Source organism: Rattus norvegicus, chromosome 2 (assembly GCF_021556685.1).
Source record: "Rattus norvegicus strain SHRSP/BbbUtx chromosome 2, alternate assembly SHRSP_T2T, whole genome shotgun sequence".
NCBI classification, from domain to species: domain Eukaryota; kingdom Metazoa; phylum Chordata; class Mammalia; order Rodentia; family Muridae; genus Rattus; species Rattus norvegicus.
The window spans coordinates 112,913,989-112,930,125 of record NC_141535.1 but is presented as its reverse complement, the minus strand read 5'-3'; the positions used below and the strand labels follow the sequence as shown (position 1 = coordinate 112,930,125).

The window sequence follows — 16,137 nt, the reverse complement described above, 5'->3', positions numbered from 1 at the left end:
TTTATAATCCTTGAATCATCCAGGTTTAAATGAAGTCAATTAAAATGCTCTGTTCCTAACCACCTTTTCCAATTGAATGTACCTAAATGGACACAATACTCTGCAAGGCATCTTTCTCTTATGAGTTTGTGTCTCTTTAATGTCCTTGGGTTAATCATTTTCAGATACTCTTTGAGCTATTTTCTGCCATTGCCTCGAAAAGCATTTGCAGCTCATTTGCAGGCTGCTGAGGGAAGCTGATGAGGTGGACATAAAAAATGGGAGCGAAGATCATGAGGTCCTTGCTGAGGGTTAACAAACAATGCTGCTCGGTGTTATTGATCAACAGGTCACTGGTAAAAGGAGCCCTGTCAGGGCCAGAGGAGTCGAATGTCAGCTGTTTATGAGATAGGAGTTCCAGGAATGTACGGAAACAAGCAGATGGTGCAACCCCGTGTGGACAAGTTGTTGACCCAAGGGCTCCTTTGTCTCATGGATCTCTAAAAAAACGACCAACTTCATTAGCCCTGTCCTCCCAGAAAGCCGTAAATGCTTGTGCAAACACTGAATGCACCTCTTCAGATACCCTGAGAGTCAGGGATAAGATTAGTGGGAGAAGCCCAAAGGGCATGTTCCCCTTTTTTTCCCCCAACTTGAAGTCACCTCCTGCCTTGGAGCAGGGTGAGTGCATTTGGTCAAAACACTATGAGGTGTTTGGGGTGGGAAGGCACCATTTTGGGTCTTCAGAGATCCAAAGCAAGCTTGAATCAGAGTTTAAGGTCACTGCAGCCAATGATGCAGCTTTGTGGTCCTTAGAACAGTACTATGGGATGTTCAGGTTGCATCAGATTGGAATAGTATGAGCTATCCTCTCCACAAACTACAGTCTAGCCTGTGACTACACTGTCTTCCCCCTCCCTTCTTTCTGTCTTTTAAAACTCTCCTTAGGAGATTCTTCCTGTAATGAAAGCAGGGCAAAAACTTCTTTCCCTGTGAGCCATCTGCAAGGATCCATCCAACACACCAAGGCTGTTGTCTTTGCCTTGCCACTGATGGGGACAAATTGCTCATGTTTTGCTGTGTGGAGAGCTGGGTGTCTAGGCAGAGTCAGGTAAAGTGGAAGGGATGTAGGCCCTGGGTGCTCTGCCACCAGGCCTACATTCCTCTCTTGTTGTAGCCATAGGGCCACTTGAGCTACTCAGCTCACTCAGTAGAGGTTAGACACTAAGTTCCCAGGACGTTTTATGCTGTGAGGAGATGCAAGGGTAAGGTTGGGTCTCTGCTGATGCCCCATTCTCAAAAGCACAGAGAGTCTCAAGTGCCCCCCTGGGGTTAGTGTCCTGAGTAAGAGATTCTTGTCCTGGCTCATCTCTGGTGATGATAACCCCAGCAAGAGTGCCCTTTTAACCCTCCTGTCCTTATCATAGACTCAACAACCGGACTCATCACCAGCTTTTCAGATTTCCTGTCAAATGAGAGCCTGCTTAGCATTTTAATCCTTTAGCATGCTGAGCTGCGTCAGCTCTACCAGAGATAACGTGAGAGCCCGGAAGACTGATATTTCAAAGGTCTATTGAGAAGGGAAGAGAGCAGCATCTCGGCAGCAGTCCGCCCCACCGTGAGCTTTCCGGAAGATTACTGCTGCCACGGATGGCAGAGGGAAGAAGCCGAGCTGGGAGAAACTGGGTTTGCAGCGAAAGCGCCTGAATTGACAAAGGAAAACTGAATCTGAGGTCTCGGCCTTGTTTAAAAAACACACCTTTTAATGAAGTAAAGTTACATTTTAAAAAAAAAAGGAAAAACAAACAAAACCTCCTAAAGCTTGAAAGGTGAAAGAGACTCCTATGAAATGTAGCAGGAACATAAACTCCAAAACACCAGATGGAGAGTGCGCCAAACAGAGGGAGTTGGCGGGTTTTGTTTGTTGTTTTGTTTGCTTTTGTTTTTGTTTTTCCCGAGACAGAGTATGTAGTTCTGACGGTCCTAGAACTTACTATGTAGATCAAGCTAGCCTCAAACTCACAGAGATCCACTTGCTTCTGCCTCTCAAATACTGGGATCAAAGGCATGCTCCACCCCTGCCTGGCTGTGACTTGGTGCTTTTAAAAGTGTGTGAATGAGGACAGGGAAACATTTGCTCTTAGTAACTTAGAACAGCACAGATAGTAATATATACACACATACATACATACACAGTCATATGCACACACAATTCATCTATCCTCACACACATACACTTACACACACATACACACACATGTACTCACAAAATTTTAACTCACACACATATGAACACACAGATTTCTTTTTAGATACATAGATATATAGTATAATTTAATAATAATCCTTTTCTGTAGTTACTCCTCCAACCTTTCTCCTGTAACTTATTGCACATTGTAAGAACCACTGCTGAGCAAGTTCACACAGACCTTACCAAGAGGTAGGCAGGATGGTCTGACCCATGTGTCAGGAACAGGAAACAGGCAAGCAGAAGGTGATTCCTCGAGGCCAGCTCCTCACTAGTTCCCACTGTCCTGACTTCATAAGTCTGTCCTTCTGTCTGTCTCTCCATGGGTCCCTCTCTCCATGCTCCTCTTTTTTGTTTTATTTTCACATTCCTTCTTAGACAAAGGCCAAGGAACAAGCTGCCCTGGGAGCTGTCGCTGACACTGGTAACACTGATTCTGACAGACTGATCTTTGGTGAGCTCTTGTGGAGGTTCTCTTGTTTCATAGAATGGGGTGCTCTCCCCTCCACCCCCCTGTGCTATGATGGTGACAGTAGAGATGGCTTCTTACTCAGAGCCCTTAGCCAGACCTGGGCAAGGTCTCTCAGGCTCTCATTCCTATTTATGAGAAAATAGAGGACAGAGGATAAACTACAAATTCAAATAAAAACCGGAGAGAAAAATTGAAATGCTTGAGAAATATAATCCAAACATTTAGAAACATAAAATGGTAACAAGGTTCTAAGACACTAAGGGAAAATGTATAAAAAAGGGCACATAAGGATACACTAAAAATAGAAACAGATGAAATATAAACCAACAGCAGTAAGGGTTAAAAACATCTAAAGGTAAATGCAGAACATAAGCGTTCAAAAATGACAACCATTAACTGTGTCTTTAAAAGAACACTTTCCACATATTAAAAGGTATTACTGAATTAACTTCAAGTTAAAACTGGAATGATTGAACTACAAAACCATGAGTCCCATGCCTTGGCAGAATCTTCTAGCTGAGTGCCCTAGCGTAGAGTCTCCAAGTAGGGGGCCCAGGTCTCTAATGAGTGTCAGCGCTTTAGGGAGCAGGAGGGTGTGTTTCCAGCTATAGGCTCACTCAGGGGTTTTAACTAAAGGTGAGCTGTGCGGATGAGAATGTAAAGTGAGCAATTATCACCCCCCCAAACCCTTTCTTTTCAAAGCCTTATATAGGAAAAAATTGTAGTTAAGATGAGGAAGTAGTGAGCTCGATCTCTCTCTCTCTCTCTCTCTCTCTCTCTCTCTCTCTCTCTCTCTCTCTCTGTGTGTGTGTGTGTGTGTGTGTGTGTACATAAATGTGCTCAGGTATATGTGTGCATATATAGGCCAGAAGTCAATGTTGAGTGTCATTTCTTGGGTGCCATCCACTTTAGTATTTTTCACACAGGTTTTCCCCTGACTTGTAGTTTATCAACTGGGCTAGGCTGTTTGCCAGTGAGCCCCAGAGATATTCCTCTTCCCACTTTCCTAATGCTAGGATTTCAAACAAGCACAATGCCTGTTTTTGGTTTTTGTTTGTTTTTATTTTGTTTGTCTTGTTTTGCATTGTTTTCACGTGATCTCTGGAGATAAAACTCGGATCTTTATGTTTGCACAGCAAATGCTTTACCAACTAATTTGTCTATCTGACTCCAAGGCGTTTGGTCTCTGTACCTTCTGGCCAGTCAAGGGATTGTGCAAAGTGGAAGAAGAAAGAGCACATGTCCTAATGTCATGTTTCTTTGAGGTTGTCATGCATTGTCTAGGTTGATGGCACCAGTATACTTGATTGCTGCTTACATGGTGTCGGATGGTCAAAATGTTGCCTTAGTAATAGGCAACTGAGTCTTTTCACCAGGAGCATTTGAGCCAGTAGAACAACAGGGCAGTTCCATCCTGCAAAGCTGGAGCTCCCTGGGTGCTTAGTGTTGCAAGAAGCATCTGAAAGAATCTACTCATGGGGTATGGGCTTGAGAACACATTCCACCAACACATGGGAGTCAGCAACAGTCCTAAGAGATGTTCTTCTTTTACTAGAGGCCAGGAAGTGGGCTACCTCTCTTCTGGAACCCTTGTCACCAGTGGAAAGGTAAGCATGGGCCCCAGAAGACATGATATGCATTCACATGACCAGATGATTGTTTTTCTGCTCTACCAACACTTTGTCATGTTGAAATAATTACCATTTTTTGTATCCACGTGTTTTCCATTTCTCTGGGCCTTGGCTTCAACTGTTCTCACTAGTTAAGAGACTTCCTTCTTATTTTCTGTTTTAATAGGCTGGGGAAGGTCATTTCTTCAAAGCTTCCATAATCTTTGTTATATAACAATCTATTCCATATTGAAAATTCTCTCTTGTAGGGAGCTTGTTAAGACTCAGGAAATACGTGAAACTTATAAGGCGTAGGAAGTTCCTGAATCTTATAACTTTTATAATGACTCCCCTGCAGCTACATAACTAGTAACAATTGCTATGTAGAAAAACTCTGTAACCTACCAAACTGCACTGACCTCTTGGGGGTGTGGTGGGCTTTTTGTTTGTTTGTTTTTTGTTTTGTTTGTTTGTTTTTGCTGATGCAAGTACCTGTGAATCATCCAGACTCCTGTAACTTCAATAAACTCCCTGTGCCCTAAATGAGACTTTGGTGGAATCATTCTTTGATCTGTTGCTAGTGCTTTATCTTGGGCAAATAGGTATTTGTGTCTCTCCAGGAAAATACACTTCTCTTGGGTTCCATAGAAGTTTTTGCATTTCTCTGTCAAAAATTAGACTATCCTTCTGTTATCATCTGAGAACACATGTTTTCTGTCCCTTGTCTTACTCATCTCAGCTACCTAAGTGACTGGGGCTTTTTGAGAGGGGGAACAGAGGTAGGTAGGGCTAATTTCTTCAGCAGCAGCTTCTATCTCAGCGTCCAGTGTGGTGCTAGCTGCATAAAAAAATAGGTACCCTGCTTACACTCACATACATAGAATGGGTAGCCGTGGCCTCCAGATGGCATAAGAACAGGCCAAAAGTTAAAATGTTATTGTTTTGAGTCCACTTACATGTGAATATGATTAAGATAGCTTTATGAGAATGAACTAAACCAATGATCATTAGCATATTCCCTACATATGAACATTGTCATAAAATACAACCAAGATCTAAATGGAAGCCTTAAGGGCCTCTGCCAGGCCAGGAGTTGCAGGAAGGGGTTCATTTGCATCATGTGTCCACCAGGCATTGTAGTTATGTCATGCATACCCAAATTGCTTGTAAAATGGAGCTTCGTTTGAAAGTATTTTGAGAACTTTTTGTTGCTTTTCAGTTCTCTGGCATATATGACACTCATCATACTTTAAAAGATTGAGCATCAGTGTTTATCTGACAAGGCACCTGGAATATGGTGAGTTTTGTGGTGACTTCTATCTCACAGCATGTCCATCTTTCGATGGCACTGGCAGTTGGTATAGAGGTTTTGGGAATGCCATATAAGGTCACTACTGTAGGAGGTGCTTCTGATGCTAAGGTCCTGTTCCCCAGTTGGTTCTTGATCTATCAGTGACGATGCCAGGGCCAATTGTTTGGTGGAAGGAAAGAGGTAGGACTTCCCACAGGAAGAGGTGAGGAGATGCAGAGGAGGAAGGAAGAGTTCCATACTTTGGAGGGAGAAAAGGCCACCAGCCATGCGAGATCTAGGGTGGAGTGGTCATTGGCCACTTCTTCAACTGGGCCTGGGGTAGCAACTAAAGCTGAGGGCAGATTTCGGTGCTGAGCTAAGAGTATTGGAAAGGGCATGCTAATTGAGGAAGGATAGAAAAGACCAGCAATTGAGTCTGCAATAAGGAGGATTAAAATTGAGCAATATGTGTGTTTATGTTTTTCATCCACAGATCCAATATTCTCTGGGCAGGGCTGATAGCATTGTTTGGCTAGAGCTTAAGGCAGAGTAGCAAAAATTCCATCCTACATACTACCACTTACCTTGTGAAGCCAGTCTTGGTTGTTGATTCTGGGTAGGTACCACTAGGTTCTATTGTAGGAGGATGATGTTGGGTTTTATTACCCCAATTTTTGGGAAGGGCAGTGTATTTCTGTCCTAACATAAGTCTGTTCATTTGTGAATCCTCTTGAGCAGTGCTCCCATGTTCTGGATTTCACTAGCCAATGAAATGCCAAAATCATCCAAGCCTCCAAGCTGCCAACATTAAATGGGCCAAATGGGAACATTTAATGAAATGGGCAGCCATCTCTTATCAACATTTGTCTCAACCATGTCTGAATACTAATGTGATGATTGTCAGCTCTGAATGTGAGCGTTAGCCCATTGGGCCATTTTGACTCCATCCGTGCTAACCTTGATAATTTGATAATTCCAACTCTGAGTGAGTACTGTTTCTTTCTGCTGCAGCAATGATCTCTAGCTCTGATTACCTCCTTTCTTAAGTTGGTTAAGAAAAAGAGGAAACATGAGATTATATAGTCTCTGGTGAAGCCACAGCTTCACTGACCCTGTCTTTATGACTTCAGTTGGTAAGTTAACTTGGAACAAAATAGTTATTTTTGGGGAGGAAATCAGGAGTGTTTCAAGTTGTTATTGTCACAATACATGGTCAGAGGTATTTGTAACCAAGGAAAGCATGCTGTGAGGCTGGTGTGATACATCTTTAGAGACAGCAAATAGCAAGATACTTTATGAAAAATCTATTGCAAATATATTTTAAAAATATTTATTGGATTTTAACAACTGAAATTTCTGGTTTCTAGATTGTTCTGGATTATTGTCACAGTTTGGATGCTTCTGTTTTACATTCTCCATCTATCTCTGTAACCGTTCTCTTATAAAGGACTTAAGATATCTGCAAGTCTACATGGTTTGGTCCTGGAAAGATGAAGACCTTGACCCTGGCTATTTATAATGAGTCGTTCTTTGTCTCAGCATCTTTGTGAGAAGACACAGATTGGGAGGAACAGTTTTTTCATTGCTAGGCTGCTTCAGTTACATCATTGACTGCCTTCTTTTTTAAAATATTTCTTTTTATTAAGGAAGGAGATAAATACATGAGTGAACAAATGGAACTACAAGATGTGCCCTTTACAAGACTTGGTTGAGACAATAAATCCATCAGAAGGCATGTGTCAATATCCTACAAGGAAACTTCATGCAACAACATTCAATGACGTTGAATATATACAGATGTAAAAGGCTCAGGGAGGCCTCACAACTCTTGTCACTTGAAGGACTGTTAAGATCCAAATGTCATCAGGCATTTTTTGAAACTATATTTGGCAGAAGGTCTCTGACTGTTGATGTGATTTAACATTTATTTCATAAAACAAAATTAAGAGCCCTCTTCCCATACCCCCAAATCTCCATCATTGTTTTGCACTGATAATAGGTTAGAGGGGGCCATTATTTGTGTTTGTCTAAGAGTTTTGAAATGCTACTTTTTCCAGTGGTATATGTAATAGCTTCTCTTCTAATCCTGCCACCTAGTTTGTGAAGATGATTCATGAAGCAAGAAAGGATAGCCAGGGTCAAAGTCAGGTGTCTTCCCTGAAAGGACTGAAAAATCCTTAGGGTTTTCTGTTTCTATATAAAAACAAAGCCGTGTTTTTATGATTTTATGGTCTCTGAAGGTAGCTTTTTTAATTTTGGTATAGAAACTAAAATTAACCACATAATTTATGCCATTTTTGGTTTCAAAATTGTTCTTATTTATCTCCATTCAAGCATTCGTTCAATAGACATTTATGGAGTAGCTACAGTCTGCTAGGTACTCTTTAAAGCACTTCAAAGACAGACCCAGGAGCAAAGTAGCTGGTGAGAAGGGCTATGAATGGTGATAAAGCAGAAAGAAGATATAGGTAGTGGTTTTCTATAATATAGCTCTCTGAGGGGAAAAGATTTGTCAACAAGATCTCAAGAAAGGGAAGGAACAAGCCGTGCAGGTAGGTGATAGGTGAAGTTTTTGAATAGCCTATCAGGAAGGAGCATGTTGTGAGGGTACTCTGGGTGAAGCACGGATTACATGGCTAGATTCAAGTGAACAGAGAAAATCAGGTCAGAGAAAGGGGTATGGTAGATGGGGAAGATGAAAAGGCCGGGCAGACTTCATTGGCCATGTGACTATGTTATTCTGAGCTAACTAGGAGGACATTGTAGAGCTTAGAAGAAGGGTGGCACTTTTTGGCTTGATTCTAAAAGCATTATGGCAGGTAGAAAATAGCCGGGGCCCAGATCAGATCATGGATATACCCCGAATCTACGAAAGGCCACATTTCTAAAACATAGTATTTGAAAGAGTAAAATTAGGGTGTGACAATGACATGGTGTGGAAAAGTAGAGCTGACATTTTGCCAATCTGGAGAAGGCCATAAATCAGTTTTGTTTTGTTTTGTTTTTGGGGGGAGGAACAGAACACATACCCAAATGAAGATGTGTATTAGGGAATTAGGCCTATGAGTCCAGCATACAGGAAGGAAGCTGGGTTGGAGATGAAGATGTGTCTTATGCCATTGTGTAGGTGGTTTCTGAGACTCAACATTGAAGAGATCACCTAAAAAGGGATACCCAGCACCAACTACTAGCACATGCCAGCAATCAGGGAAATCCAAGGCACAGGAACTATTTCAAGAAGCAGTTCTTCACTGTGTCAAAGATTGAAGATTAGCAGCATGCAACCAAAGGGGTTGCTACACTGGGCAGGGAGGCAGTCACTAATGTCCTTAGTGAAGCCACCATTCTGGGGATGAAAGATCAAGTTTAAATGTTTCTAAAGACCAAGGAAAGACAGAAATGTAGTTAGTAAGTAGACACAGTTCCTCTAGGGTAGTTTTTCTTTGAAGGGAAGCAGACCAATAGATGGACATGAAATGGGGTATTAAGGCCAATGGGAGGGTTGTAACACAGGACATGGGTGAAATCCTCCAGTAGAATGGGAGACACTGATAATGCAAAAGAGATAGAGATATAAAAGGTGAAGCAATGGCCTTTGTTTGGAAAGGATGTATAAGACATACCATGAGCCAATGGGAAGAAATTCTCACTCTGCCTTTAGGAACTTCTATTGTCATTGATAATAAGCTTCACCAGGTGAGGGGGGGGAGCCAGGGTATTTGTAGTTGTGGTAAATGAGTATTAAAGTCATCAAGCACTCAGTGCTGGAAATGGCAGGGGCCAAAGGCTAAATACATGAACAGCATGAAAGAGTGACTGAAGGGGACCCAGGAACTTTCTCACTGGATGAAAGAGCTTCAAAGAAGTGGGCATTAGGAAGAGGAAGGAGGGCTTGTGACCTGGAAACGACAATGAGGAATTATCATGCCTCTGTTCGTGTTAATGGTTCCTCACACATATTATATTCCCCCTGTAATGACAGAGCACGGCATACTCAGGTTATGGGCCTAGGTACTCTTTTGCTTAGAGGTGACCAAAGTCTTCCCAACTGCAGTGTGAACATCTGTAGAAAGTACTTGAAGAACTGTGGTATGAGTGAAGGAAAAGCCTACTTAAAAATAAAATGTCATACCGGAAGATCCACGGGTACAACTACATCCAGTTTGCCAGATTTTTGACCATTCAAAAACCTTTTGAAAACTAGAGGCTTAAAAACTGTAAGCAATCATATACATAGCAAAAGAACACCTTTCCTTTCTAGTCTTACAGATTTGCCACCTCTTACAGATACATTAGTAGTACACGATAGCTAAAATGTCAAAAGAGAAAGTCCCTTTAAAAAATGCGGTTTAAAAATAATTTAGAAAAAAAAATGCATTTAGACCTTTGTCCATCCCCTTACTGCTGCCATGGGACATGTGAAATTCTGTCTTAGGGAAATGTCTCAGGTTCCTTAAACAAACTGCAGTAGGCAGTGCTGTGCTGTAAGCTGGGTGAAGGGATACATGGAGGGGCAACTGGGTTATGGATAGGTGTAAGGACTGATGGTAGCCCGCTGCTGGGGATGAATACATGCCTTCCTATCAGCCTTCACGAGCCCTTGACTCTGCAAAGCAAGTTGCTATCTATATGAAATAAATCATCAAAACCAAACTCATGCAGAGTGAGCGCGTGAGTGCAAACTTGATTATACACAGTCAGAAGTGTGGAGAAACACTCAGGGTATTTATTTATTTATTTATTTATTTATTTATTTATTTATTTATTTATTTTCAACTGTATTTCCTAGATTTCAGCCAAATGTTCAGTGGGATCTTGATCTGACTTATAAACAGTACAAGCCTTATCCGGGGAGTTTTTGCTTAAAAAGTTTTGGGGAGATCTTTGTTGGTCTGTATGGTGGGCCTTCATGGACTGACATATGTAGGTGGAGCAAAGTTGATAGCACAGGTCCCAATCTCAGACTGTTTAATGCTGTGCAAATTGTTGAATCTTACAACTTTCCATGGAGAAATTTCAGGAACAATGATACAGTATGGAAATAAAAAGAAACACTAGAGAATAGTTCTCCAAAGTTATGTGTTGTCACCTGGGGAACTACTAATGGGGAAGCACTTCTACTGATTGTTTGGCTCTGGAAAAGAGATCATTTTATAGTCACACTGTGTGAGACTCATGGAAGGACAGCTCATTTTAGAGTACCTATTACTGCTGTTGTGAGCAAGACCAAATACCGATGACCTTTATGTAAAACTCCATCAGGTTAAAAAAAAAAGTAGACTTTAGAGGCTAAATTTTGTGTTATAATTATGTTGTCTCAGGGAAAGCAAGTTCTTGACTTGTGACATGGTTCAGATGTGTTCTTTGATAAGTTGAGTTTAAATGTTCAGGAATGAACTAAAAGGTAATCAATCATTTACAACTGTGGGGATGGATGGTCAGAACATAACACCAGAGAGACGCTGGAGTATGTAGAACCTGGTAGAAACTCTCATGCTTTCCTGCAATGCACTAAGATCAAGTTTCATCAAGCCCTGTAACTTCTTTCACAAAAATGACGCAGCACACCGTATACTGCAGAGCAGTCAGCACAAAGGCAGTGGATCTGTTCATGCAGACTTTCCAAGACAACACACACAGAACGCTGGCATGGCTTAGGAATACAGTGACAGGAACTTGTACACACAGCAGCAAGGAAAACAGTTTTTAAAGAGAACTTTATGGACTGTGAAGTCAGACTTTGACCCTTCTCTGTCCATGGACGAAACCCTAATGGCTCAGGCCTGAGTATCACACACCTCTTTTCTACTCTAACACACAAGGGGGACCAGACACCCAGTCATCAGTGCACCACAAGAGCAGACAGAAAACTGTTAGAAGTATGTAGTGACAACCAGGAATTACAATGACTTTAAAAAAATGTGTACTCGATGCAAGGTCTATTCGGTGTGTATTCCCCAAAATAATGGTAATGGGTAGTGTTAGAGACATGGAACCCCATCCAAGTGGTCGCAGGAGATTTTGCCCTGACATCAATGTTTTCTATTGAATAAACACAGCAATAATAACAAAGTCTAGTTCTTGAAGTTTAATATTCCCCAAGAAAAACACTGAGCTCCATCTAACTAAAGCTACCAGCTTCCATGTGGTACTTAATACAAGTTGTTGTTTGTATGGTGTGAGATGGCAATGTATGATCTGAATGGAAATCAGTGTGGGGACGATTCACAGTCCATCTGTATCATTCACTGGAGACAGGAATCTAAGCTACAACAGCCTAGCCAGCACTCACACACAATGGTCTCTTTCTAGGTCCCAGACCAAAGCTGTAGCATGGGCATGCTCAGTGGGTTTGCTGTGTAGTCAGCAATCTCGGTGCATTGAGAATAGACAGGTCTACTAAAGCATACTTGGGGGTTGGAGGTGAGAGCTATTCCTCCTTGTAGAAAAAACAGAAACCTGGCTAATTTCTAGAAAAAAAAAAACAACTTTTAAAGGGAAAGATCAAAACAGAAGACATTTTAGATTATAGTAGATAAATAGATCACACCCGCCAGAAACAAACAAGGGAAAGAAAACCAACCCCAAATTTGGGATCTGCATGAAGAATCATTAGGACACCACTCCGATACGTTTTGCATAACCAAAGTCTCATAACATCAGGGTTGAGACCTGTCATAAAGGCCAGGACATTTACTTTTGAGGATAACTGCTTCAAGGGATTCTATAAATGTACTTTAAGGAGCAGAGATTACTGGGGCCCTTTTAAATTTGGTTTGCTGTATGCTCAGTGCAAAATATTTGTACAAAAAAATATAAAAGGCATGGCTTGATGTTTAACGTCTGTGTTTTATTTTGTTGGCACCAGAAAAAGCTCATGTAATGTTATGCCACTGTCCATACTGTAAACAAGACGGCATTAATATGTTTTCTTATGGTTTTCTTGTTCCAATGAATCTAGATTTTAAAAAATACATTCACAAACTACCTTATGTTTAAACACAATGATTCCCTTTTATTTCTTAACTGTACCCAAAGTCCCACAATAAAAAAATCATTTAAAGCTGTGTGTTTCAGATGTACGCTTAGAAGTAAGAACAAAGTGGCACGAAACATAAAGACAAAAGATCAGTTTGCAACGTAATTTAAAGAAGCCTCAGGTTGAAAACATCACAGCAGTGATATAAAGAGCTGGTGGCAACCACATTTGGAGACAAGACCCAAATCCATATTATTTTTGTCCGCATCGGCATCCAATTATTGTAGTCGCTAAATTCAACCCAGAGCTATTGCTGAATTTGTCCTGTGGAATTCGTAAGGACAGTGTTGTTCGGCAGCATAACCCCAGCAGTAAAAATGAGAACGGGAGGATTTCATTGCCTTTGAGAGCTAGAGGGGCCATGATGGACACATCCTGGTGATCACTTGAAGACCACCCTCACTGTATTTCTGTGTGTTACCTGCTTCAGATAACTACAAATAACAATCACCTTTGGGGATTACAGATTCACCTAGTCCAGAACTCAGAATAGTTCTCTTTCTCATCCCCTTTGGCCAACCACCAGATTAAAAAGGTACCGTTTTCCTAACATGTGTTTCGTTCTCATTAATAGAACATCAGCTGCTCATTTGTTTAGGCAAAGATCAGGAGAGGCACGGTTTTTGTCTTTCTTTTTTGATCCATTTACAGTAATTGCATTCTTTCAAAATAGCTCGCATTAGTTTCTTGTCATTGGAGATTTTATTTTCTCCCTCCAATTTTTTAAAGAAGAATTTGGTCAACTACTGTTTTGAAAATGTTCAAGACAGCTGAGATTGCCGGGTGAGCTCTCTATATGTCTCCTGGAGATAACACTGCTGTGATGAACAGAGAAACAAAAACAAACAAAACGAGGTAGGTTAAAACAGGAAGCACAGCACAGATACCATTTTGCAACACCTGGATACCATAGGCGGCCATGCTTGGAGCTTTGGGGAAAATCCCAGTCAGTCACATAAAGGTTCAAATCATTCGAGTAAGGGTTTCTATAAGGACACAAGTCAACCTGAACTAAATACATACACATCTCTGCACAGATGTTGTTAACAGTATGTTGGGAAGTTTGGAGGAACATAACATGATTGGAATCTTAGAATTTTGTCAAAGCCTTGCCTTCAGGTTCCCTAAAATCTGACTTGTTGGTGCCTGCTGTGTCTATGGCAGGCTTGCAAGTCTAGTCCCTTGACCCAGTAAGAACACAGGCAGCTCAGAAACATTTATTAGTAGTTCTTTTCCATCACAGTTTTTATGTTGAAAAAAGTGGCACCCTTGGGCGGGTTTCCAGAGCATGGTTGTCATGTAACCCTCAGCTCTGGGTAAGATTTCAGTCAGTCGCAGTCCTAACAAAGCCCAAATAAAGGGACCTCTTAACATGAAGGCTTTGTGCCTTGAAGAAAGAACATGTGTGTTATTTACATAGACATATTAGCTCATTTCTCAGAAGCTCCTTCTGGGCGACCCACCTGTCATCCCATCTTTTGCCCTGATCTGTTGCATAATAATTGAGGGACAGTTGCATCCCAGCGTCCCTCCCCAATCACAAGCCCATTCAACTCAATGGCATCTCTGTCCCATTCAACACCCTCCATTCTAGAAAGGGCCATATCAAAATATGGCCTGACAGACTCACAAGAGTGGTAGTTGATTTTATTAGATTAAGGCTAATAGTTTAGCCATTTAAAATCTATTTCCCCAGAGAGGAGAAAACCAGCTATTTTGCTTCTCTTTCAAAAATTCATTAGCCAGTAGCAATTTAAAAAAAAAGACAAAACAAAACAAAACAAAATAAAAACAACCTCTTGGGTTAGTGAAGGCAAGAGAATTCTTAAATTACCCCACTATGCGGTTGTGGCCTAGTGCAGGGAGATAAGTTCCATTTATTGCGCTGTTTCTCACTACTGGGAGTTGGAAATTTTACAACATACCATATAGTTAAAGCTAGCAGGCAGACAGAATTTTAAAAAGACTAAGTTCCCAGTATGCATTTCCCCCCATTCTTACAAAGTAAGGTGGTAAAGAAAAAAAAAGTTAAAAAAAATCCAAACCAAAAAGAACTGAAAAGCCAGCATAAACACAGCTTAGTCATAAGAGCACACGATATTTGTCTCTATCCCTAACGCCGAAGGGCACAAGGTCCATCTCTGTCCACAGACAATGCAGCATCCTCGGGATCGCTCGCCCAGCCATTCCCGCCACCTCTTTCTCTCCTCAACCGGGCTGCAACACGCACGGAAAGAAAGAAGGACTATATTGGGAGAGATGGAGGGAGAGGAAACGGAGAGAGTGGTATGTTCAACCAGGCCTTCTGATTCTGCCTCTAGACTGGCACACGTCCACATGAGTTATGCTCGTTTACATTAGAAATAACGCCATGAAGATAAGTGCCAAGTGCTCTTCTGTTACCAGTTCATCATGGAATTTCTGTTGAGGGTCATGAAAAACACTTGGCTACTTCCTCCAGATCGCACGGATGCAAAAAATACCTGTTTGAAATTAAAAACAAGTTAGTTCAACTTCATGGGTTTCTCTTTCCCCCTTCTCTTCTTCACCTGTCCAGCCATTTTCTCTCACAAGTCCTATTCTCACTATGTGTCAGCTAAGTGTCAATGGCCAGTGTTCACAGTGACTTTGAGCAGTGTATGGAAACCTTCTTGTCCTATCTAGATTCTCTAACATTATTTATTGCTGGGCTTCTGGCCTGGGACAATGACGATTTCTAAAAAGGTACAGGGACTATCTTTCTCTCCCTTGTCATTGATATAGAGGCAGATGGAAGAGAATCCCTTTAAATTCCCAAAGTCATGTGCGAATTTGGCAGCCTACTGACAGTTGTGCAACTTCAGTGTTCTATTTTTGAGCTTGGAAGCAAGGAAATCAGAGTGGCTGTGGTTGAACAGGCTAAGGTGGTGAATGCCTATTCGGTTTGGTGTTCTACAGGTTAACACTTAGGCTCTCTGCTAACGCTGGCAGGTCCCAGGCCAAAGGAGGCAATGACATTACTAAGCAGAAGCACAGTCCATTAGGTCTGAGGCAGTTCAATCATTTTATCAAAGGCCTGGGAGAAGTGTGCAGAATTTCGATTACTGCTTGCTTGAGCTGAATGTCAGTGAACCGCTGCCCCAGGAAAACACTATTTGGGGCTGTGCAATAGCCCTTCAGTCAGTCAGTGTCTGTGGTCTGAGGAATGAGTGTATCACTAGTGAAAGCTTGTGCTACGTTGTTTCCATGGCTTCTTAAGAAGCCTGTGGAATTGCTTGACATTTAGCTAAAGCTACAGAGGAAACTACAGCTACTCTAAGGGGCCAGGGAATAGAAATTGGGAGAAGAGTTGGGATCTGCTGAAAAGGTTGCTAGTTGTGAGTTCAGGGACTAAACCAGAGGTGCTAGTCTGATAGGATGGGTTGGACCAGGACTCCAGAACTACAGTATGGTTGTCCACACCCAGAACATTTCCTGTCTTAGGATCTAGGGACTGCAGAAGTGTTGGAATCTCAATTT

At 41.6% G+C, this 16,137-nt stretch overlaps 1 protein-coding gene across 7 annotated transcripts in view; it reads right to left on the bottom strand.

Moving 5' to 3' along the window:
• Window positions 1–12,429: 12,429 nt before the first annotated feature.
• Tnik (TRAF2 and NCK interacting kinase) overlaps window positions 12,430–16,137 on the bottom strand; it is a 398,674-nt gene continuing 394,966 nt past the window's right edge. For all 7 annotated transcript variants that reach the window (XM_087618702.1, XM_087618687.1, NM_001439593.1 and 4 more), the window contains 1 exon segment: window positions 12,430–15,122. In XM_087618702.1, the coding sequence (XP_087474828.1) occupies window positions 15,039–15,122 (84 nt within the window). In that variant the 3' untranslated portion in view covers window positions 12,430–15,038.